Source organism: Marmota marmota, unplaced genomic scaffold (genome assembly GCF_001458135.2).
Source record: "Marmota marmota marmota unplaced genomic scaffold, marMar, whole genome shotgun sequence".
NCBI classification, from domain to species: domain Eukaryota; kingdom Metazoa; phylum Chordata; class Mammalia; order Rodentia; family Sciuridae; genus Marmota; species Marmota marmota.
Genome location: NW_025999941.1, coordinates 1,853,741 through 1,880,177, shown reverse-complemented (window position 1 = coordinate 1,880,177; position 26,437 = coordinate 1,853,741). Strand labels below are relative to the sequence as shown.

Below are 26,437 nucleotides of genomic sequence, written 5' to 3'. Positions count from 1 at the left end.
GGAGCGGAGAGAGGCGGAGACGGAGCCCGACAGGGGCGGCACCACGGCTCCAGCTCCTCACCGTCCAGTGTGAGGGGAGCGGCGCGAGGAGGAGACGCCGCCGCAGCCACAGCCTAATTCGTCCTTCGGGCCACGCCTGGGCCTTACCACCAGGAAGCTGCGGCCCCGCGGCTTCGCGTGGCGCGGTCTCAGGTAACCAAGCCGCCCCTCCCCCTGCGCAGAGCGGCCCGAGACCCCAGGTTATCCGCGGTCCCCTGCCTGTCCGCGGCCCTGCGCGCTCTGAGCCTCCCGCCCCTCCTCCCTCTCGTGCATCATCTCTCTGGACCGGAGAGCTATTGAACCCGGCGCCTTGTCCTGCCAGTTCTGGTGACTCATCCCTCAAGGAGCTCCAGAGACAGAGATTTGGGGACTAGCTCAGGGAGCGACGGGTGTCACCCTCTTCCCTTCTCAAGATGGCGCCGTGGAAAGAGTCCTGGAGGCCGCGGTTCCGCCCGGCCCCTGCCCTGGCAGTCCGAAGGGTCGCAGTGAAAGCTAGGTCAGGGGAGGATAGAAAGGCAACCGAAGGGGCTGGTGCGTGTCGTTCGCGCCAGCCAGCCGGGCTTGGCTCTCAGCTACTCAGGTGGTCTCCAGACGGGAGCCGGGGCCTACAGCAGGTGTGGATTTGGGGAGCTCCGCCTACCTGCGACTTCCAAAGACGGGTAATGGAAGCGATGGGAGGCTGGTGAAAATAAACTAGTCCGAGACTTTTTTCGTATCTTAGGGGAGGTGGTGAACCGCGGCTTTAAGGAAATTCAAGATAATTGGGCCTCTGAACTCCCTTCGCGGGCAGAGACCATGAAACTTACTCTAATATTCCCTTCTCTGGAAGCAGGTTACTTCCCTGAGACTTCCAGATCTTTTAAACTCTGAAAGTCATAGTTCACATACTTAGTTTTTGTCTCGCTGAAATGGAATCAGCTTGCCTTTTACCTAATACGAAAAAGCTACCCAAGTGTATTTGGGAATACTCAGGACCGTCCAGAATCTTTATTCTTAACGTAAAATAGAGATAATTTGAACTGGCAAGAGAAGTACATAGAACAGTCTCTGCACAAATTAAGTGCCCACAAAGTATTGGATTGAAGAACACCTAAAAGGACTTTTAAGTACAGAATACACGTTGGTTTTTAAAAATTTGAAATACATATTATGCAGAATCCTCCTTTTGAAGAACAAAAGTTTCAGTAGTGAGTACAAGTGATTTGATTGATTGCACATAATTTTTTGTGTGTGGTGCTGGGGATTGAAGCCAGGGCCTCCTGTGTGCTAAGCAGGCACTCCATGGAGTCAACAACCCCAGCCCTTGAATGTAATTTTTAACCTTAATGTTACAGTAACTATATAATTAAATATAGTTTATTTTCTGCTTGAGATCCTTAGGAGTATTCGTGATTTGATAGCATTTTATTTTAAAAAGCTAAGCTAAATGAGAATCTTTTTTGATTTTTCTCTGGGAATCTCCTATTTTCCCTGAATTTTGGAAGTGTCATAGAAATTTGGAGCATGTTGTCCTTGATAAGTTTTTTACTGTTTTGTAGATAAAATTTGCAGGTGTTTAAATTGATAATATGTGTGTCTTGAGAGTTGGGTACATTTTTGCTCTGCATGACGATATTGATGTATGGGCATTGTTTTATCAGAGGGCTACTTTTAATTGCCAATTTCATAAACTGCTATATAGTAGGCAGTGTATTAGAGGTTGTTTACATATATTGTCTCTTTCAGTTCTCATAACAGCTTTGCAAGTTGGGTATTATGGAAATAGAGCCTTGGAAATTTAAAGAAGTAAAAATTGGTATAGCCAAGATTAGACCCCCAAATCTGTTATATTTTTGAGGGTGAAGTGAATTGGTAGTTTTATTAATATCCTATTGTTTGGGAGCAACTTAAGCATCATATCATTTCAATTGTAAATATGTCAGCATATATGGTAAAAGATAAGGATTCTTCATCGCTAGCATTTGCGTAAAGGTGATTTTGCTGTCTTAAGAACCGAGATCTCGGGGCTGGGGATGTGGCTCAAGCAGTAGCGCGCTTGCCTGGCATGCGTGCGGCCCGGGTTCGATCCTCAGCACCACATACAAAAAAAACAAAGATGTTGTGTCCGCCAATAACTAAAAAATAAATATTAAAAATTCTCTTGTCTCTCTCCCTCTTTCACTCTCTCTTTAAAAAAAAAAAAAAAAAGAACCGAGATCTCATGGATATTTTAATGATGAATTCATATTGAGGGTGTTTCTTATATAAATTATTTTGTGGGGAACGCAAATTTATTAGGTGGCTAAATGAAATATAGCAAGGATTTTAGGAGGGAATCATTAACTTAATGTATTTTATTAGTAAGAATATAATTAGATATGTTTATGTACACACACACACACACACACTGGGGATTGAACCCAGGGTTGCTTATCCCTGAGCCACAATCCCCAGTCCTTTTTTAAATTTTGAGACAGGGTCTTGCTAAGGTGCTGAGACTGGCTGTGATCTTGGGGTCCTCCTATTTTAGCCTCCCAAGTAACTTGAGAGTTGCTGGGCTTGTGCCATACGCCCCCGCTATGTTTAGATTTTCGTTAAAGGTGGGAGTGAACTATTGATTTGTGGGTAAACTGAAAGAGAATACTTCAAATATTCACTGATTTCTTTGAGATTGAAAATTAGCATTATTAGATAGAATCTGTTATTCAGGCTAGTTTTATCAACTAGGCACACAAACTTGGGAGCTTTAAAATATTTGTTGCCCTAAAATTATCATCAACTTAAGATATTTAACAGAGACCTTCCAATACTGAATTCTAAGTTGTGTTGCAGAAGTTTTCCATTTATAATTTTAACCCATGTAGTCTAGCTTTAGAAACTGAACTCTTGAGTTACCTGTCAGGTTGCCTGGGTTTGAAACTCAGCTCTGTCTCACTTCTGTCATAGTTACTGTATGACCTCAGCCAAGTTACTTAACTTTTCTGTGCCTTAGTTTCCTCATTTATAAGTATTGTACTTTATATTGTTCAGTGGATATGTTCTTCTAGGAAAGTTAACTTTAGAAAAAATAAAGCCCTGAAAATTACAAAGTGATTTTACAAATTACAAAGTGATCAAGGTACTTGAATCTTATGCCTTTAAATTATTTATTTAAAAAGTAGTAAAATAAAGTAAATGGCATTGAATGTCCAGTTGAAGTTGTAATTATATAACAATGTGCTATGGGTAAAACTTATAAGTCATGAGTACTAGGCTTGCTTTGTTTCACTGATTCATATATTTAATTTATATTTGTTTCTTCACAGGTTTCTTGACCTCCAGAAGGAAAAAAAAAATTGACACTTTGCATCCTGGAAGTGCATTTAGAAGTCTGAAATTAGAAACTTCTTTCAAATTTGGACATGGCTAATCGAGGAGCAACAAGACCAAATGGGCCAAACACTGGAAATAAAATATGCCAGTTCAAACTAGTACTTCTGGGAGAGTCTGCTGTTGGCAAATCAAGTCTAGTCCTTCGTTTCGTGAAAGGCCAGTTTCATGAATTTCAAGAGAGTACTATTGGGGGTGAGAGCCTCTTTTTTCCTTGCATCATTTAATTTAATCCTGCATTGACAAAAAGTATTTTGTGTTCCAAATGGGTGATTATGAATACCTAAATAGATTATTCAGGAAAGAAAAGAGCTGTTCCAGCAGACTCAATGCTTTAAAACCAATCTTGATTTTTGCTAAGATGGCATCTTTTTATATTTTGGGTTCCTGGTTAATTACCAACATGGTTGTATTGTAGCTAAAATACAGGTATAAAAATGAGTAGAATCAAATCCCAAGTTATAATGATTGGAAGGTTTTTCAAACTAGTACTAATTCATGCTCAATTACATTGTTTTTAGAATGAATAGTAAAAGAATTAACCTTTAATTCTATGTAACAAGTATTTTTTATTTACACTAATTTATAAAATTAATTAAGTTTAAAAGCTGCTAGGATATGCATGTAAGAATCCTCTTTAAAGTGAGAATAGAAGAAGGTGAGTAATTAATGGACAGGGACATGAGAGGAAAATGGGACCTGGAGGAAAAGGTAGAATAATCATAGTGATTGTGGTAGGATGGAAATGAGGGAAAGGCAAGATACAGGACCAAAAGGAGACCAATAGAGAACGGAAGTTAATCAAACCCATAATTGTATATCAGTGAAATAAAACAGCCTCTTTTAGACCTGTTTCATCTGTGAAAGAAAGCTTTAGAATCAGATGATGTCAGAGGAAATCATATGGCTATAAGATTCAAAATGTTTTACCATCCTGTATTTTTTTAACTTGTTTGTGAATATAGTTTAACCCCATTTAAGAAAGTCTTTTAGAAATACACAAAACACATATGCCCAGTGATATGAAGTAAATTCTTAGAACTTTATACGGTACTTTTAGTGGATGTTCGTGAGCAAATACACTTGAGAATTTTATTCATAATATCAGACCCTTGTAGTGAGATAAATTATAGAATTTACCTCGAAAATTTTATTACACAAAGGAAACATACTAGGTAAATTGTATATCCGGTTTAAGAGATTCAGTATAATGGTGATTGTCAGCCTCTTACTTCTGTATATCCTGTGATATACATCTGTATATGTTGTTGTAATGTTTTATTTTTATAATTACTGAGCATCAGCAGTGTAATTCTTATCAGGAAGCTTTTATCTTGAGTTTGAAAACTTTGGCTTTTAAAGAATTTTGATACATAATATATTACATATCCTTTGCAGTATCTCTGTCTTAATAATGAAATAGTATCTGTTGTGAAGGTTTAGCAGATACAACTATAGCCAGAGGAACCTAACCCATCTAATAAAAGACTTTAAAATTTAAAGACTGCTGGGTCATGTCCACCCACCCTAAACCATTTGATGTTCAGTGGTTTCCCAGAATACATAGGTGTTCTGGGTTAAACACCCTGGCTTCAGAAAGGTTGGGACTTTTTATAAACTATTCTCCCCACCTTTCACAGTGCACATGAAAAAATAAAGACTTTAATGTACATACCGAAATATATAATTGAATACCTGGGAAGTTGAAGGGCCCAAGGTGAGGTTTTTGTTTTTTTTTTTTTTTTAATCAAATAATCTTCTAAGTTTTTTTTTTTTCCTAATAGAGAAAGATTCAAGAAGACTATTTAAAAGGAAAATTTAACCCCATATCAGTGCATTATTAATATGCATTGTCTTATGTATCTGTATTAAATTTCCATTTAATACCAATTAGATTGTGTATATTTTGTTAATGAATTTTTCATAAAGATTAATTTCTATGTATAAAGTTTCCTTAATGTTTTCCACTATATGGATCAAGTCTGGGTATTTAAAAACAACCTCAAAAGGAATTTGCATCCAAATGTCTATTATTGGTTATTGTATTCTTTTTCAGTGAACATATTTATTTCTTCAGGATTTGAGATAGTATCACTATGATTACAACTATGGACACTAGTTTTTATGCTTTTGTTAACACTCTTTGTCCTTAGGAACTGTGGAAGATCCTAAGCATTTAATTAATCAAAGGTTTGAACTATTTTATAATCAACCCCAAAGGTCCCAGACTTATAAGTAGTGTATATTTTTGTTTGGGCTAATGTATGGGGAAATTACTTACAAATACTTAACAAAGAGCCTGGTCAACTGTTTTGAATTTAACTGATTTTTATTTATATATTTATTTTGTTACTTGACTGACTACTTATCTCTAGTAATGTTAGTTCTCAAGTGCTCAAATTTTTATCTCTGTTGTGTTCTATGCTGCACTCTTGAATTTGTGGTTTCCAGATCCTTCTGTAAATTTTAAGGTTCTCCTTAAAAATAACTTGAATTCTTGTTGCTCACCATACCCTACACTCCCCTGATCTTGTAACACTTTTGATAAGGTCAGGTAGGTAGGTACTATATATAGCAATTTAGGAAGTTCATAAGAGTTTAAAATCTGCATGATATATATGTCCTTACTGTCTAAAACTAGCCCAGAGGTTAGTAAATAACATTAATGTTCCCTTTTTCACGAGCATCAGCATTACCTAGGAAATTACTGAGTATAAATTCCCAAATACTGAAGGGGGTCAGCAATCCAGGTTTTAACAAGTCCTCCAGATGATTGTGATGAATGCTAAAGTTTGAGAAATTTTGCTTTATGTGTTCTGAGTAATCAGCTTTACGTTTATACTAAAGTTGGTTCTTCCACAAATGGAATAATTGACTGGCCTTCCTGCCTGCCTTCTGCCTTCCCTCTTTTTGTTAAACTGCGATTTTTACAGGATTTTTAAAAATTCTGTTCATGCAAATACTCTATTTTGTGAATTACAAGTATTGTATTCTGCTCACATCCCATTATCCAATATCATTTTCTGTGAAAACTCCTTCCTTCTTACCTATTTTCACTAGTCATCCATTCTTTGTCCCATTCAGGATATTCTTTTGCTCTGTTAGGGAATTGCATCATTTTCAGTAATCTGTACCAATGATGCTTTTTCTTTATTGCCATGAGGATTCAGTGACTGATTATATGCAAAATTAAAGGAGTTAAGTGCCTTCTTTTTAAGCTACTTACCAACAGTTACAACCCCTGGGTAGAGTGCTGCAATTTCTACATTTAATATCCATCTAATTTCCTAAGGTCAGCATGACATGTTTTGTGTTTGTGTTTTGTGGCATAGGGATTGGCATAATAGGCTAGCACTCTCCAATGAGCAACATCCCCAGCCCTTTCTATTTTATTTTGCGACAGGATCTTTCTTACTAAGTTCCCCAGACTGGCCTTGAATTTAGCCATCTTAGCCTTCTGAGTAGCTGGGATTTCAAGCATGTGTTCCTGCACTTCCCCAAGTTATTTTTCTTTCTTTTTTATTATTGATACCAGAGATTGAACACAAGGGTGCTTAACCACTGAGCAACAGCCCTAGTCCTCTTCTTTTTTGAGGGTTGGGGTACTGGGGATTGAACTCAAGGGCACTCAACCACCAAGTCACATCCCCAGCCCTATTTTATATTTTATTTAGAGACAAGGTCTCACTGAGTTGCTTGTCATCTCACTTTTGCTGAGGCTGGCTTTGAACTCGAGATCCCTCTTCCTCAGCCTTCTTAGCCACTAGGATTACAGGCATGCACCACAGTGCCCGGCTTCCAGCCCTTTTTAAAAAATATTTTATTAAGAAATGGGGTCTTGGGCTGGGGATATAGCCCAGTTGATAGAATACTTGCCTCATATGCACAAGGCCCTGGGTTCAATTCCTAGCACCAAATGGTAAGTATATGAGGTAGTAAATATGTTAATTCACTTAATTAAATTTATTTTTAACTGGTACACAATGCAATGTAATTAGCTTGATTTGAGCATTTCATAATATATGCACATATCAAAACATCCCATTATATGTCAAGTAAATATAGTTTTTGTCAATTATATCTTAATAAAGCTGGGAGTAGAAGTAAAGTTTCTTTCTAAACGGAAATAAAAGCCAGCCAGAAATTTAAATTTTAGTAAGTCATTTTTTTTTCCAAAACAGAAAGCTTTCTGTTGCCTTCCCTTGTTAGTATTCAGAAAGACTTCATGTGTATATGGTATCTTTTTGCATCTGCACATTGTTAAATATTTTTGAAGCTAGGCACAGTGGTGCACGCCTATAATGCCAGCTCTTGAGAGGCTAAAGCAAGAGGATCACAAGTTTGAAGCCAGCCTCAGTAACTTAACAAGACCCTTTCTTTTTCTTTTATTTATTCATACGTGGTGCTAAGAATCGAACCTGTGGTCTCACACATGCCAAGCAAGTGCAATACTGCTGAGCCCCAGCCGCAGCCCCGCAAGACCCTTTCTTAAAACTAAAAATGATTGGGATATGGCTCAGTGGTAAAGTACTTGCTATCATGAGGTTCTGTGTTTGATCTAGGGAAGGAAAAAAAGGGGGTACATTTTGAGAAAGGACAGAAGACCCATAAACCAATTGCCATCATATGGGTTTTTGATCATGAGAAAAATGTTTTTAGAAATACGTATTGTGCCTTATACACTGAGTTAAAATTTAAGAAAGTTAGTCATTTGTTCTCAAGTAAAAGAATAGTGTCTTGATTGCATGATATTTTCTTCTAGAAAGTGTATAGCTGGGATTTGATAGATTGTGTTACTTAGAGAAATTGGCAGAGTTGGTATTTCATATCAATTTGTACTACTTAATCTCCTAAAAATGGCCTTTTAAAATTTTTTAAAAAGAATTTTTTAATATTTATTTTTTAGTTTGTCAGTGGACACACATCTTTATTTTTTATGTGGTGCTGAGGATTGAACCTAGCGCCCCATGCATGCCAGGCGAGAGCGCTACCACTTACAAGTTCAAGGCCAGACTGTTTCAGAAATAAAAGGTTTGAAATGTGGCTCAGGGGTAGAACAGATATTCTTCTAAATTGTTATTTTTCCTCCGTATTAAATAATACTATCAATATATTTTAACCTTTTTTCCTCTTAAAATTTATTTCATGGAAATCAGGAATATTTTTTTATTTTAATTTAAAAAAAATTTTTTTTTTAGTTTTAGGTGGACACAATATCTTGTTTTTTTATGTGGTGCTGAGGATCGAACCCAGTGCCTCATGCATGCCATGCGAGCGTGCTACCACTTGAGCCACATCCCCAGCCCTCATGAATTATTTATAAGCATCAGTTTTTGCCCTTTGTTAATTTTGTTGGGGCTTTCTAGTGTAGTTGAATTATTCAAAGATATTTGGTAGGCTGCTTTCACCAAATAGCTCTAACTTAGTGAACTGCCTCTATTGATTCACCAATTTACTGTTTTTATTTTGTTGTATACTGGAAAGTAATATTAGGTTGTCTAAAATATATTTTATTCAAATTTACTGAGTATTAGAAATCAAAGATGACCTTTTAGTTTCATACGAGTGACTGATTGAATAAATGTTTTAATTAGTACTATATATGAATGTGTGTATATATTAAAGCAAGTCTATAAAAGTGACATTTTGTTATCACTTTTTATATTAAGCCTAAATCTCCAACTGATGTTATGATAAATGTATGTGTGCATATATATTCAAAAGAGGATATACTTAAAAAGAAAGTGTACTATCAGTTACATTCTGAAGAAACGTAAATTTGCATAACCTTTAGTGCATGGACTTGGTCTGATCTATTCTGGCTATATTCAGTCCAATTTTGCTAGCTTTGTGGTTCTCTGTTCTGAGTATTTATGGTTTCTGGGTGAATGACCTTGTAGATGCAGTGAGAGAAACAGAAAAGACAGTTGGTTTGGATTAATGGTGAATGCTGTGGAGAGGGAAGCTTTTTAAAAATTTGCTTTTTAGTGGAGTAAATAAGAATTCTGGGCTGCAGGTGTAGTTCAGTGGGAGAGCACTTGTCTGACCTATGGGAAGGCTTGGGTTCCATCCCCAGCACCACAAGGGGGACAGAATTCTGACTTGATAAAACCATGAGAAATTTTGAAAAGTGTTATCTTCCCGCTTTTAGGTGGTGTATCATAATAATCTGATTTTGCATGTACCTAACTTACTTATGAGGCATTCTGAGTGACTTTATAATAGAATAATTTCATCATTTGGGATCATCATTGAGAGCCTTGTCAAAAGGCCTCTTTGTAGAAAACATAAATATCTAAGATAAAGAAAAGCATCAAGAGTAAGTTTTTTAAATCATGGACTTATCTTTTTTATGAGGGCAGGGATTGAACCCAGGGACATTTACCCCTTGAGCCACATCCCAAGCTCTTTTTATTTTTTATTTTGAGACAGGGTCTTGCTAAAGTTGCTTAGGGCCTTGCTTGGTTGACAAGACTGACTTGGAACTTGCAGTCCTCCTGTCTCAGCCTCCCAATGTACACTGGGTGTTTTGTGGAGTGGCTATCCTAGGGATTGGAACCAGGGCCTTGCATTAGCTAGGCAAGTATGCTCTACCACTGAACTATATCCCCAGCCCTCTTTATTTTTTCAGATTGGGTTTAAGTTACCAGTTAAGTTGGCCTCGAATTTGTGATCCTTCTACCTCAGCCTCCCAAATAGCTGAGATTACATGTGCTTCACCTGGCTATCATTGACTTTTTTGCCATAAATAGAAACTCTAGCTACTTAATTTCTAAACCCTTCAAGGTGAGAGAGTATTAACTGAAGTCTGCACTTTGAAAATAAGTGCTTTACAAATATTGCAAAACAAAATATTCAAAGTGTTGCTCAACAGCATTTACCTTCTTTTTAAGATAACATAAGTGAAAAGAAACAGGATGAGGAATCAATCACTTTGGATTTTTAACCTCTATTTGGATAGTTGAAGATAGCAGATACTCTTTGAACTCCACTCAAGAGGGTGATCTCATTTGTAGTTACTACATAATTACTGACACTTTTCAACTTTTCTCAAAAAATAGGTCTTTATCTCTGTGTAAAACTAAAGCCAGAATTTATTCCCCTTTGTAGGAATGAGTTCATGTTACCATTCGAACATGAATAGAATTCTTTTTCTTGCTCTCTTGCATTCATAAATAATTTGCAAGTTTTAGAAAAATGTGACTTTAAAGAAATATCGGGAAATAAAATAGTATACTTAAAATGGCTAGATGCATTTGTAAAATTCACAATATTTAAACTACAGTATCATCTGTAGTTTACCATGGCTATAAGTAAATACTAATTTTATAGATAAGAAAACTGAGGCAGTAGTTTAAATAGTTTGCCTAATGTTTTGCAACTGACAAATGAGATTCAAGGTGGATCTTCAGTGCAACCCTTGTTCTGTAATTCTGAGAGAGAATATGTGAGTATTTTCCTTATTTATGTATTTATTTATTTTTCAGTTTTCGGTGAACACGACATCTTTATTTTATTTTTATGTGGTGCTGAGGATCGAACCCAGCGCCCCTCGCATGCCAGGCGAGCGCGTTACCGCTTGAGCCACATCCCCAGCCTGTGTATTTTCTTTTTGTGTGTGTTTGTTTTCCAGGGATCCTTTTTATTTATGTGTCACTTAAGGAAAATAATATGAAAGTAAAGAACTTTAGATAAAGAATATTAGGATATTATCATGTTCCTAAATTAATATCACTGTTTTCGTAAAATGCATCCACATAAAGGACTGGGGGATATAGCTCAGCAGGAGAGCATTTGCCTAGCATGTACACTACTCTGGGTTCAATCCCCAATAACAACAAAAAAAATGTCTTCCTCATCTGCTTGCCCATTTAATTATTTTCACCAGATATGTCACTTTGTAGCATATCATTCAAGATTAATATTACTCATAGATTGTTGTTGTTTTACAAATTTTGAAACACATCAGATATATGTAGTTTATATATTTTTTTTTACTTTAATACTGTTATTCATTGTTGAGAAACAAATGACCCCAAAACTCAGAAACTTACTTTTGTACTGTGGATTGAACCCAAGGGTGTTTTACCACTGAGCATTATTCATCACTTTTTTCCCTTAGAGCACTCCCAATTTCTTTGAAGAGTTGCCTGTCATAGATAATTAGGTTCTGGGATTACAGGTTTCTTGTAACTGTTTGGTTTCCCTCTCTTCCCCACTTCCCCCAGTAACTATTAATCTGAGGTTTAAAGTCTTCCCCTTTCTCCTCTCCCTCCACGAACCTTTTCTATTCATATGTTGTAAAATTTTCAACTATCAGAACTTTTAAATTCACTTTGCAGGTAGATTTATTGCTAAGCATGTACGAATCACTTTGAAGTCTAGTCATGTCTTTAAAGTTCTGGAAGATTCCTTTGAAGGCAGGAAACATCATGAAAGATGACCAGGAGATGAGGGAAAGAATCCTCCTTTGCAAAATATCGGGATGCTGGCTTCCTACCTTAAAGGAGTTTTTAATGGATTTTAAAGTACTGTTGAACTATTTAATGAAGTGTCTATTCTCTATAGATAAAGTGTCTTTCATAGACATTTTTATTTATAGCTATCTATATTCTTTAAAACTAAGTTAATGTCATTAACTTTTTCTGTACTATTTGTTTGGGAGCCTTTGCCTAATACTTGTAATAAATTGTAGTAACATCTTCCCCTTCTCTTAATTTTTTTTTTTTTTACTTTCCTCTTTGTAATGTATATATTTATTCTACTTTCCAGTTCCATATTTTGGAATATAGTCCAGTCTAGATTTATATTCCTATTAAATACGTTTATATTATATTAATTTATACTATGTTTATGTTCCTGTTGAAAAATTGTTCAGTCCTGTGAGCAAAGGCTTCTTGTAGATATAACCACAGGCTGTCAGCCCTGAAAGTTTGGGAGTTTTTTGTTTTGTTGTTTTTCTTTTTGGAACAAGGAATTAAATCCAGGGTACTTTATGACTAAGCTACATCCCCAGTCCTTTTTCTTTTCAGACAGTGTCTTGATAAGTTGTAGAGGCTGGCCTCAAACTTGGCAATCCTCCTGCCTTATTCTTCCTATTAGCTGGAATTACAGGTGTCCACCACTGTAATCTGTGTCTGGCTACAGTATTTTCTGTTTGAATTTAGTCAGTGTGTATGCTTTATTTCTGCCCTGCTCTATATTTGACCCCTTTCTTCTCTTCCCTATATTAGCTGAAAGCTGACTTTTCCCTGGCTATACATGAGCATCTCTTCTGTCATCCCCTACCAGGTGCTTTTCTCTACACACATGCAGTTTTACAGGAAATAAAAATGATCTCAATTTTATTTTGCTTATAATCTTCTCTAGACTATCCATATATTCTTCTCTGTGTATAGTTTTAATCTTCTGAAGTAAGTGCTTATGTCTGAGAAACTCTGTTAAGAGTATTGCTATTAGTACTCATTTCCCCCAGCAAATCAGTTTGTTTTTACAATTTTGGTACCTGGGTCTTGGTGCAACTTGGTTTACTTCTTATTATCCATCCCGCTTATTGGATGTTCATCTAAATGTTTGATCCAGATCCATTGAACTCATTTATTTAATTCTTTGGTTGATTCTAAAAACCTTTGCTTTCCTTACTCATCAATTTCATTAAAAAAAAAAAAAACAACTTCGATGTTATGATCACAGTCTTCCTTTCTACTTCTGAGATCTTGAACAGGGCCCTTCCCCTCTTTTTAGTTAATATATCCTAGAGTTTTAACAGAAACCTAAATATAATTTCTAAAAGTTCTACAGAGGATAATCCATTGTGATCTACCTTGTGGGGACACTACTGTTTTAGTTGTTTTTTTTTTTGTTTTGTTTTAATGCTTTTCTGTTCATATTTTTGTAAGTATACCCTCCCTATTCCTGCCAGAAATTTAGATATATGTATATATACACATGTGTAATGTGTGTATTTCTTCCTCAGATCATCTTAAAACTAGTTTTAACATAATTTAATTGCTATTTAATACTTACCAATCACTAAATATTAAATTCTTTCTGCATAAAGGTTTATTTCTGTACTTTTTATCCCTATATAATCTTTTATAGATTCCATGAAATTATTAGATTAACAAATATTAGCATTTTATGGCATAATTCTTTCCAAGCTGGGCTCCTGTAATCCCTTAGCTCAGGACAGGAGGCTGAGGTAGTAGGATCATGAGTTCAAAGCAAAAGCAAGGTACTGAGCAACTCAGACCCAGTCTAAATAAAATACAAAATAGGACTGGGGATGTGGTTCAGTGGTCAGGTGTCCCTGAGTTCAATTCCCAGTAACCTCCCCAAAAAGAATTACTTCAAAAACAGCCAGGTGCCATGGAATTTGCCTTAATCCTAGCTCCCCTGAAAGCTGAGGCAGGAGGATCACAAGTTTGAGGCCAGGCTGGGCAATTTAGCAAGACCCTGTCTCAAATACAAAGCATGGGTTTTTGCCATATCCTTTTTGTTTCATCTTGCTGGTTCAGAAGATAAGAATTGTTTTTGCTATATGGATAGTTTTGTTCATTACTAGTAATGTTGACTACTTTTCTGCTGTATTCTTTTTGTGAATTGTCTTTACACAATTATTGTTGAGGCATTTAAGATTCATTAGATTCATTAGAGCTTTCTACATATTAAAATATTAAATCCCTGTGTTTTGGATGTATGACTCACCTTTGCAAACTTGAAGTCTCAAATTTTTGTATAATCAAACCTGATTGTCATATCTGACATTTTTTCACAATTCCAAAAAATATTTCTTTTCTATCAAAGTTGATACATAATAACTTGGAGAGCTGGGGATGTAGGTCAGTGGTAGAGTGCTTTCCTGGTGTGAATAAGGCCGTGGGTTTGATTCTTGGCACTGTAAATAATAATTGTGACCTGGGGTGGGAATGGTATGTTTTTCAGTTTTTATAGGATCATATTAGATGTAGGGGAGCTTATCTTTAGGTTTCACCAATCTTTGGGTTAACAATAGCAATTCAAATATTTTTTCATTTGCCCAGAGTATTTTAGTGTCTCTTCCTTGCTCATTATATAGGGTCTCACATACTATGGGCCTTTGGTATTTGCAGATTTATATATATGGTTTTAGCTATTCTCCATTGACCTTAAGCTCTATGATATAGTAATTTGTAGTTTTGCTGAGGAAGAAACGTTCCTTGGCTTGCCTACCAAACTTGCTAATAGGAGTTCATCATGTAGCTCAAAGAGGGAGTCTATTAGATAGGCCAGCACCTGCATCTCAATGCAGCTTTGTTTTTCTCTACTTGTCATCGAGTATGCAGTAACTCTCGAAGTGATAAAAGATGTTTCTTTGTGAAATATGGGCCTGAAAAGAAAACCAACTGCTAGTGCTGGTGATGGAAGTCAAGAGAAAATGAAGAGGTCTAAGAAAGTGATGGTTCTTAGCCAGAAAATAATCATTTTGGATAAATTAAAGTGGTTTTTCAGATTCAGGTAAGTTTGTGGTTGGTTAATGTTGCTACGGTATTGATGTAGTAGTTAATATTTCTAGTGGCAGAATTTATTTTTATAAATGACTAGTAAAGCTTTTTTTTTTTTAGGAGCAATAAGGATTTGAAGATGTCACTTAAATTTTAGTTATACTGCACTGAATTTTAAGAGAAGCTGAACACTATAGTTGTATTTGAATACTTGAGAACTCTGGGTTGTCATTAAGGACTTGGGGGGTGTGTGTGTGTGTGTGTGTGTACAAGAGTTTGTGTTCTAGGCTATTCTGCTCCAGTAATATTTCTGTCCTGTTTGTGCCATAGCACTTGACTATTTTTGATACATTGTAATAACTACTTGGACCTCTAATATTAATTAGTCTTTTTCCCCTTCCCAAAATTATGATGTTTTTCATATATGAACAGTGTTAGCAAGTTAAAAATATCTTGATAGTGTTTTTTGTTTGAGATCATGTTTAGTTATATGGGTTATAAGTGTTCCTTATCCAGAATGCTTCAAATCAAGCCAGGAATGGTGACCCACACCTGTAATTCCTGCTACTCAGGAGGCTGGGTCAGGAGGACCGAAAGTTTGAGACCAGCCTGGGCAATTATAGCAAGACTCTGTAGTCTTATAGATATCACCTTATCTATAAAATACGATTCATATCTTTTAGATAGATAGATAGATAGATAGATATATAAATATATATATATTCAGTTGTAGTTGGACACAGTACCTTTATTTCATTTATTTTTATGTGGTGCTGAGGATTGAACCCAGCCCCTTGTTTGTAGTAGGCGAGTGCTCTACTGTTGAGCCACAACTGCACTGCAGCCCAAGATTCATATCTTATAGAATATTTTAAATAATTTTATTCATAAAACAATTTGATAGAATATTTTAAATAAGTTTTAAACAAATTTTTAATCCTGCTTCTCTCAAAGAACATATCTTTTTAATAATTTATTTTGTTATAAATTTGTTATAGATTCCATAGTGTTTAATTTTCTACTGTGGTATCATGTCAGTGCTCAATTTTTTAATTTTGGGAATATTTCAGATTTTGGGATTAGAGATACTCAACCTTATAATAATAACTTGAAATATCTATTCCCAGTTGGAAACTTTTAATTTAGATCTTATCTAAAATAGCCCATAAATGGTTCCACATATCAGTTTTTGAACTACTACTTTTTTGTTGTTGTTTTGATGTTGTGGATAGACACAATACCTTTATTTTATTTATTTTTATGTGGTGCTGAGGATTGAAACCCAGTGCCTCACACATGCCAGGCAGGCGCTCTACCCCTGAGCCACAACCCCAGCGACGTGAACTTTATTCTTTGAACAAAGTTTTCAATGTCTCTATGAATGAGGATTTATATTAAATGCTAGAGAGGAGCTATAGTCATTTCTCAGGGAACTCTAATTATAAAAAGTGTGAAACGTCATTACGCAAGGAACTAAGAGCACAAAGGAGATAATAACTAGGGTGGGATGAAGAATCATTTCTAAGTGGATTTAAGGAATGATTGTTTATGTTCTTTGTTAAACTGAGATGCTTTCCCTTTCTCACATGTTTTCACTTGGTTATTGCCAGTGTATTGTAATGGTGTTGACTTCAATTTGTTCCAGCCAAATTTAACAAACGTTTTGGCAATCCTGCTTCTCTCAAAGAACATATCTTTTTAATAATTTATTTTGTCATAAGAATATATGAAATAATATTAAATTATGGTGATATTGGATGTCCTTGTTTTATGATTTAGAGAGAATGCCTAAGAGCTTTGCTGTTAAATATAATCTGATTTTAGCTTGAAGGATAAGACATTTGCTAAATTCTGAGGAAGAATCCTATGTATGTATTTGGACTGGATATCAACACAGATGTCTTATTAATGTTAAAAAATTTTAAATAATTTTAAAATTTTTTTTAATAAAAATACTTTAAGTTTTCTTTTAGTCTTACTGTAATAGCTTTGAATTCCTGAAAGTGTCTCTGTTTGCTCAGGGGCCATTATTCTTTTAATGTATATTTCTTTGCCTGTATTTTATGTGGCATTTTTGTACATGTTTTAAAGAAAATTGGTGGTCTTTGTGGTAGTTTTAACTGGTTTGAGTATTACACTATATTTTCTTTGAAGCAGCAAAGTTTTATTTTCCCTGAGCCTAGGGTTGATTTACAGAATTTTAAATGAATATTTTTATTACTAATGTGCTTTGTGGTCATTGTATGTCTAAAAGAGAAAACAATATCTGCCGAGTTTGCATCAAACTGTTCTTGATTTCAGCTGTTAAGAAATATTTTTTATTCTATAAGAGTTGTTTTCATGACAGTCTGTGTATCCTTGAAACAAATACAGGATTTGAGAAAAGACTTATGTTTGGCAAAAGAAGTTTGAGCTGAAATAGAATATATCTTAAATAAGACTATTTGAGAACTCATAAAACGGTGCATTAGAATCTAGTTCACCAGACATTTGTAATTAAGTTTGCAAAATTCATAAGATTATAGTTGCTGGTACTAAAACCAGCAACCAGTTGACCTATTAAAAAACACCATGAGAAACAAATAGTCAATCTAATATTAAAGAAATGCATTTAATTAGACTTGTCACATTTAATATTAATTAGCCAATCTTATGAAAAATAGATGTATTGTTAAAATACAGATGCATCACATTATTTTGGATGATATAACAGTTTCAGAAAATTTTGTAATTCAAATTTAGGAAGAGGTTTAATGAGCTGAAACTAAAAGGGAGGGAGGAACCCAACAATTTACAATGAGTGACAGGGCAGAGTAGGGATCTAAGTATCAAAGTTAATGGAGGAGAGGAATTGTAAGGTATGATGGCTATTAACCAGCAAGCTGCTGAAGTAGGCTATGTGTGTGGGGGGGGTTTTTTTTGGGGGGGGGGAGTTTTGCTGGTGATTGATGGGTTTCAGACATGCCACCCAACTATATTCCCAGCCCTTATGTGTGGATCTTCTAATTAAACAAGAAAATATTATTTTATAATGGTACTTTCTTAGTAAAGTTGGAATCAGAAAAGCACAGACAAAAAAGTACAAATCCAAAAATTCTTAGAGCAAAGGACAAAAGAGGTAGTAGCGAATATTAAATATATGTAACAAATTAAATCTACACTGAAGTAATGATGTGCTATAATGTGCCAATAAAAAACAGGAAAATGGAACAAGGTATATTGTTACCAATGCAGATGTTGTTTATAAATATACAGTTGTTTGTAGGTATCTGTGGGGCATTGTTTCTAGATCATACATACCAAAACCATCCCCACAGGTACCAAAATCTGCTACTGCTCGGGTTCTTTATAAAGTACATGTAACCTATCTCTGTTCTCCCATATACTTCAAATCATCTAGATTACTTATAATATGTAATACAGTGTAAATATTGTGTGTATAGTTGCTATACTGTAATGTTTAGGGAATAATGACAAGAAAGAAAATCTGTATGTGTTCAGGTTTTGGGGGTTTTTGGTACTAGGAATTGAACCCAGGGACACTCAATCCCTGAGCCATATCCCCAACCCCTTTTTTTTATTTTGAGACACGATCTCACTGAATTGCTGAAGCTGGCTTCAAACTTGGGATCCTCCTGCCTCAGCCTCCCAAGCCACTGGGATTATGGGCATGTGCCACCATACCCAGCAGAGAGATGCTTTTTTGTGGATGTTTTCAATCCACACTTGGTTGAATTCATAGATGCAGAGGACAGCTGTTTTTTCTCCACGTTGGTCAAGAATATTAATTTACATATACTTAAATTGCTTTGCAATTTAGAAACACATTCTTAAACTTTTTAAAATTATAACAAAATGTTCATTTTTGCAGTTCTGGAGATAAATCCTAAGGCCTGGTATGTGCTGAGCAGGTGATCTCCCACTGAGCTACACCTACAACCCCACAACAAAATTTTTATAAAATTTTTATTAAACCTTTTTCTGTATGTAATTTCACTGCAGAGGTCTCATGTAGACATCTATAAAATCTAGTTTTGAAGTACAGAGTTTGCAACTACTTTAAGTTTGTATTAACTGCAGGTATGCTATGATCACATTTTCCAAGTATTTTTTATATTATGAAGGCATTTGCAAGAAAATGATGAACTTAGTGATATATTTTTTTTTCAGCTGCTTTTCTGACCCAAACTGTGTGTCTTGATGACACAACGGTAAAGTTTGAAATATGGGATACAGCTGGTCAAGAACGATACCACAGCTTAGCACCAATGTACTACAGAGGAGCACAAGCAGCCATAGTTGTATATGATATCACAAATGAGGTAAGTACAAATGCCTTCAAACATTGAAACTAGATTGAATATCTGTTTTGGGTATTCAGAATTTTGATGAGAGATTTTGAAAATCCTTTGATAGTCAAATAGAACCTTTCTACTAAAGCTTTTTGATTAAAAAAGAAAAAATGTCTCAAATAATAAAACAGTCCAAAGAAATTTCCTTCCTGTAGAGTCACCTTTTAAAGCCTTATCTCATGAAGATGCTTCCTTACCATTTTTTGAGCTGTGCCAAATAGCTATTCCTCTGTTTAACAGGAATCCTTTGCAAGAGCCAAAAACTGGGTTAAAGAACTTCAGAGGCAAGCAAGTCCCAACATTGTAATAGCTTTATCAGGAAACAAGGCTGATCTAGCAAATAAAAGAGCTGTAGATTTCCAGGTATGTTGAATTTAACTTTCACTTGAAGGCACTTTTTTTTTTTGGCAAATTATTTTAAAATCATGCAAATAATAGAAAATAAAAGATTTATAAAAGTGCTATGCATGTTAAAATGTAACTCTAAATGGGGCTGAAGGATATAGCTTAGTGGTAGAACATTTGCCTAACATATGCATAATCCCTGGATCTTGTCCCCAGAATTGCACATGTGCACATAACACACAGTTTTTTTTTCTCCTGATAAATCTGAATTTTTAAGCCATATATTATTGTGATATATATACACTGTTTCAAAGATTTTGTCAACCTAAACAATTTTAAAAAATTGTTCACAACCTGGCACGGTGTCCCATGGCCTGTAATCCCAGTGGCTCAGGAGGCTGAGGCAGGAGGATCATAAGTTCTGTGTCAGCCTCAGCATAAGTGAGCACTAAGCAACTCAGTGAGACCCTGTCTCTAAATAAAATACAAAACAGGGCTGGGGATGAGGCTTAGTGGCTGGGTGCTCCTGGGTTCAATCCCTGAGTACTCCCCGCCCCCCAAAAAAATTGCTCATGAACAGTGCAGAAATACATAAGCAAAAGTGATTGCTTGCCTGATACAATAATACAGCCCTGTAATCACAGCTACTTGGGAGGCTGAGGTGGGAGGATTGGAAGTTCAAGGCCAATCTGAGTAATTTAATGAGACGCTGTCTCAAAAATAAGGTCTAGGGATAGAGCCTAGTGATAGAGCATCCCTGGGTTCAATCCTAGTACCAAAGAAGAAAAAACACTTAAGATCTAGTTTGTATATTATTTGTGACAGCTAATTCAGAATTATAAATGAATTTTTGCTTTATTATGTAGATTTCCAGGTATGTTGAATTTAACTTGAAGGCACTTTTTTGAGATGGGGGCAAATGATTTTAAAACCATGAAAATAACAGATTTATAAAATCTGTTTTATAAATCAGATGTATAAAATGCTCATTAAAATATAACTCTAGATGGGGGTGGGAGGTATAACTCAGTGGTAGAGCATTTGCGTAGCATATGCATAATCCCTGGATCTTGTCCTCAGAATTGCACATGCGGGCACACACACATACACAATTTTTTTTACAAAGCAAGTGTTAATCATTTGAAATCCTCTAATTAAACCCTTTTAAAATTATTGGGGTTTTTTTGCTCTTAGCTTGTCTACCAGAAAGGTCTGGATGTGGTCAAATATCAGGGATGAAATAATGTTCATTTTTTTTATTAGAGCCTTATAGTTATACATAGTGGTTTGGTTCATTTTGACAAATCATTTATGCAAGGAATTTGATTTCAGTTCCCATTCCCCCCTCCTCCATTGTCTTTTCTGTACTCTACTGATATTCCTTTTACCCCTCCCTCTCTTCCTTCCTCCTTTCCTTCCTTCCTTCCTGTTGGTGGAGTGCTCGCCTCACATGCACAAGGTCCTGGGTTCCTTCATTCTTTCTTTTTTTGTGTGTAGTATTGGGGATTGAACCCAGGGCTTTGTGAATGCAAGGCAAGCACTCAACCAACTGAGCTATATCCCCAGCTCTGTTTATTTGTTTATTTATTTATTTATTTCTGGTGGCGGGGATTGTACTCAGGGGCACTCAACCACTGAGCCATATCCCCAGCCCTGTTTTGTATTTTATAGAGAATAGGGTCTTACTGAGTTGCTTAGTACCTCACTTTTTGCCAAGGCTGGCTTTGAACTCATGATTCTTCTTGCCTCAGCCTCCCAAACCACTGGGATTACAGATATGCACCACCATGCCCGGCTCCTCTTTATTTGTGTCTGATTAGTACTTTCTACATATTACATAAAGGTGAAATTCCCTTTGGTATTTATATATGCATATAACATGGTTTTGTTAAATTAATTCAATATTTCCTCCCCTGCCCTCCCTCCCTCTTGTTCTCCACCTTCTAGTCCACTAATCTTCCCTGGATATTTGTTATCTGATCCCACTCCAACCACTATCTCTTCCCTGTTTTCTATCTTTCTTTTTCGATGGTGATAGATGGAATGCATGCACTGATCAAAAGCAAACTATTTCTTGCACCATTAGGTATTAAGCTGAGCATATTACATGCATAGTTTTCATTCAGTTCTTGTACCAACTGTGTGAGGTGTAGTAACATCTATTATTCTTTCCTAGACAGTTACTTCCCCATTATAGAATAATATAGAGAGCACTAAATTATAGTCAAAAGTGGCCCTGTCATATTAAAGTTCAAAGGAACCTCGGTTGTTTGTCAAATGGGACAGATAATTGGTTGTTACTCAAAACAGCTATGAGGATAAAAAGCAATAATATATGTAAACTATAAAGTATGACAAAAATGTGAGGCGGCAGTCTAATTTTGAAAGGAATGATTCATGAGATGTTCAAAATTGTGTTACTATAGAAGTCATTAAAAATTAAACATGAGGATGTCATTCAGTGATTGAAGTCAGTTTTAGACATTTGATTTCTCTTAGTCTTCATTACAGTTAATATAGGCATAAGTAAAAATCACCATTGAAATCAAAGAGAGTTTTATATTTAGAATAGGGTAATAATCCCCTACCCCCACACCTGCCCCAAACTCATTATTAAAAAGCAGATTTAAAATTAGACCAGATGATTAAGGGAAGATAGTGTAAGAAGTTAAGGTGAAATATATATGTATATTACATGGTAAAATTATCCCCAGATAGTGCTTCTATCTTTGTTATAGCATATTACATAGTTATTGATTATAGATAACCAAGTTGGAGTGTGGATAAGAAGCCTCATTTTTTCTGCAACAGAAATAAAGCAGTTATAGTATATGTCCAAGGAATGTATCTCATTTCTTTTTCTGTAAACAGGAAGCACAGTCCTATGCAGATGACAACAGTTTATTATTCATGGAGACATCAGCTAAAACATCAATGAATGTAAATGAAATATTCATGGCAATAGGTAAGGTTAATAATACTTTTTTTTTCAAATGATAAACAAAACAAGTATGGAATATATTTGATTTATCTGAATTAAACATTCTTTGCTTTTTAAAAATTGTACTACTTTTCAAGGTTCCTTCTGCTAAGCAACACTGTTGATAATATCGTTAGACTTGAAAAGTCACTACCTATTAGGTTGTAACGCTTCAATTTAGGCAAATTTCTTCCAGATGAGTTATGCTTGGGAGTGGATTGATAGTTAAACAGATTTTCCCAAAGCTTTCACCGAAAAGTTTGGGTAAATACATATTTTTCTATTATGGTATACTTTTTATACCAAATAATTCCTCCTTATCTATGGGAAGTACATTCCAAGACCTTCAGCAGATGCCTAAAACCTTGGATAGTATTGAACTCCTATTTTTAATGCCTTTTCAATCTTTTTTCCCCTTGACTCTGAAACAAATGACCTTTTTTCATCTTTTAACTAGGTATCACATACTGTGGGCATAACTTTTGCAGTTTGACATGAAACAACAAAACTAGCACAGATTTCTCTTTCCATCACAATTTCACAGATTATTTTCTCTTTAATTGATGCTGGGGATTGAACCTAGGGCCTCAAAAGTCTTGAGTTCCATCTGCAATCCCAAGTATTTGCTTTTATTCAGATCCTAGCAGCATTAGTATCAGATTTTTTTTTAAATCCATAACTTTTACCTTTTCACTTGAAAAAAGCACTTAATGGTTTTTATTTGGCATCTATAGACTGCCAGCATCTATCATCTTGCACTTCAGAGCCTTTATTAAGCAAAATATGGGTTACTTGAACAAAATACTACAATACTGAAACAGTAAATCTGATAACTAAGATGGCTACTAAGAAGTATTGGGAGCAGGGTGCAGTGGCACATGTCTGTAATCCTGGTGATTTGGAAAGCTGAGAAAGGAAAATCTCAAGTTTAATATCAGCCTCAGCCACTTATCGAGGCCCTAAGCAACTTAGCAAGACCCTGTCTCAAAATAAAAAAACAAAGGTTGGAAATATAGCTAGTAGTAGAAGAGGGGAGGGGAGTAGTGGGGGCTGATAATGGGCAAGTAGCATATACATGTGGATATACTAGACAAAGAGATGATTCATGTCCCAGGTTGGACAGAGCAGGATGGTACAAAATTTCTTCCTTTGAATCAGAACAGCATGCAGATTAAAACTTGTCAATTGTTTATTTCTGGGATTTTCCATTTAATATTTTCTGACCTTACTCATTTGTGGTAACAGATACATATAGACTCCTAAAACAAGACAAAAACTCAGAGCAATATTTAGACATAATATTTCTTTTTTAGCTAATCAATAATTTGGTTTCTCCTTTGCTCTGAATAGAGCACTACTTCTGTTTCTCACGTTTTTTGAAGTATTAATATAACTCAGAAAAGTACATTATACATAAGTATAAAGATTGACTAATCGATTATTTTAGGTAGTTTGGTTTGGTTTGGTTTGGTTTTTGGTGGAGGGTGATGTTTTTGTTTGTTTTGTTGGTGGTGGTGTAGTGCTGGGGATTGAATCCAGGGCCTCATGCTTGCTAGGTAAGCATTCTACCACTGAACTACATTCCCAGCCCCAAAAATTATTTTAATGTAAACATTGTAGAAGATTTCAGACATGAAGGCACAAGGGTAAAGAAGGAAGGCAAAACAATATCTTTGCTTTTAGCATGGTAATTTCTATTTCAGTTTTTGATTATAGGTAATAAAGTTTGAGTAGTATTCAAGCCTTTTTTTAGCTGTTGATGGATCTTAATTTATTCATTTATTTATTGTGGGGCTGAGATTTGAATCCAGTGCCTCACACATGTGAGGCAAGCGCTCTGCCACTGAGCCACAACCCCAGCCCAGTATCAAGCCTTTAAAAAAAAAAAAAATTAACAAAAACAAAATATATTTCTGTTAACCTACTTCCAGTGGTGTTGAGGTATGCAGAGTCTGCCTGAAGGGGGTCTAGTTTGGTAGTTATCAAGAGTTTACTGCCTCCACAGTTTTCTTGACCCTGGCATTATTCTCATCCCAGCGATTCTTAACTAGGGTGTACACAATTCTGACCCTCCAAAAGAAACATTCTTATATTGAACTTAACAAATTAACCAATTAATAACTGCATCAAAGGCTAAAGAAAACCCGGTAAAAGCATCCAAGGACTCATAATTTGCACTAGGTGATCAAGCTTAATGGTGGGTTATTTGAAATGGGGAAAAAAAAAAAAACTTGCCTGTTGTGTAAGATGTTTTCCTGAAAAACTTAAGTAATTTGCTAAGGAAATACTAGTACCATTTGAAAGATTATATATGACAACATGCTGTTCTTACAAATGGGACAAGTTATGCGCATAATCACATTTTAAAAATTAATAACAGGAAACAAGGAGATAATAGGTTGCTCAAATCAGCCTGGATTTTCAAGTTTTCCATGGTATTAAGACTTCACTGGGTTGAGGTTGTAGCTCAGTAGTAGAGCACTTGTTGTCTTAACATTCCTGAGGCCCTGAGTTCCGTCCCCCGTACTGCAGAAAAAGAAAGATCATAGGGTGGGCTATAATTTGTGCCTTTTATTCATATATGTTATATAAGGTCACTTTTCATTATAAAGTAGCCTACAGATTAGTGTCCTCCATCCCTCCCACCCCAGTGAGAATGTATGTTTGTTTGTTGTTTTAGGGTTTTTTTTGTTTTGTTTTTGTTTTTGGTTTTGGTTCTGGTAATCAAACCCAGGGCCTCACGCATACTGGGCAAGCACTTTGCCACTGAATTACATCCGAAATGCAGAATGTTTCCCTACTTGAAAGAAATTCGAAATATAAATGGAATTGTGCTCTTCTCATCACAAGATTAGTACCTTAAATCACACAGTAGTGCACTGAACAATTTTAATCAGTTCAAGGACTTAAAAACTCATTCCAGTTTATTTCCTTCAACCTCCTAATCTTATTCAGATGTAATTTCTGAAAGCCCTGAAACAAGTAAGCTAAAGAGAGAAATGCTTACTCATTCCAAAACCTAACTTGGTGTTAATTATAGTACAGTTTATAATGCTAACTTATTCTACCTCTGGTATTAGTGTTCAGCACCTACAAGGCATTGTTTATAAATAAATTTAACTAGAAATTTAACATTATATTACCATTTATGCTACCATCTTGTAGAGCCATTCCTGGAGCTGTACCTAGAACCCAAACTTCAGTGCTCCTTTGTGTCTCCTGGATCCATTTCCCAAACCAGCATCTAGGATTCTAAAGATAATTAGTGCTGATGTGGAACAGAATAAATAAAGGGTAAAAGATCCAAAATGCAACTAAGCAATCAGATTTTAAAGTAGAACATATTCAGCTTCCTGAGTAACCTGAATCAAGGCTATAGTAAAATTAGTCTTCCCATGGTATTGCATCTCCAAGATTGATAGATATCAGTGTCCAAACACCCTTACAATAAGAACTCTAGACATATAATGTTAATAACCTCTCCCCTCAAAAAGTGAATCCAGCAACTTCAAGGACCTTAGTAATTAAACAAGCTAGATACATTTTTCATACTCTAGAAAGTATCCATTAGCTGGCAGAACTCAGCAAAATTAAAGCCATAAATGCTGGTTCAGGGGCTTTGTCCAAATTTGATCAGCCACACTCATCTTAACTCAAAACAGAATTGGGATCTAGTTTTTGGAGATAGACCTTTTAGAATCAGTTATAATTAGATACAACTACTGGTGAATCAGATGAGGATTCTTTATCAGCACATAAGGGAAAAAAAGGACCTGGGAGTATAACTTAGTGGTAGAGCACTTGCCTAGTATATTGAAGGCTCTGTTCACTGGGGAAAGGGCAGGGCAGTTTTCTAAGGGAAGAAAAGGTAGATGGTTGAAGACTGTAGA

At 35.6% G+C, this 26,437-nt stretch overlaps 1 protein-coding gene across 2 annotated transcripts in view; it reads left to right on the top strand.

The window, feature by feature from the left end:
- Positions 1-26,437, top strand: part of Rab5a (RAB5A, member RAS oncogene family) — a 28,213-nt gene continuing 1,776 nt past the window's right edge. The window contains exons 1-5 of one of the 2 annotated variants that reach the window (XM_015494361.1): positions 1-192; positions 3,324-3,582; positions 19,041-19,192; positions 19,463-19,585; positions 22,439-22,532. In XM_015494361.1, coding sequence (XP_015349847.1) covers positions 3,420-3,582; positions 19,041-19,192; positions 19,463-19,585; positions 22,439-22,532 — 532 coding nt within the window. In that variant the 5' untranslated portion in view covers positions 1-192; positions 3,324-3,419. The remainder of the gene's footprint in view (positions 193-3,323; positions 3,583-19,040; positions 19,193-19,462; positions 19,586-22,438; positions 22,533-26,437) is intronic. The other variant, XM_015494362.1, reaches the window with a different exon arrangement.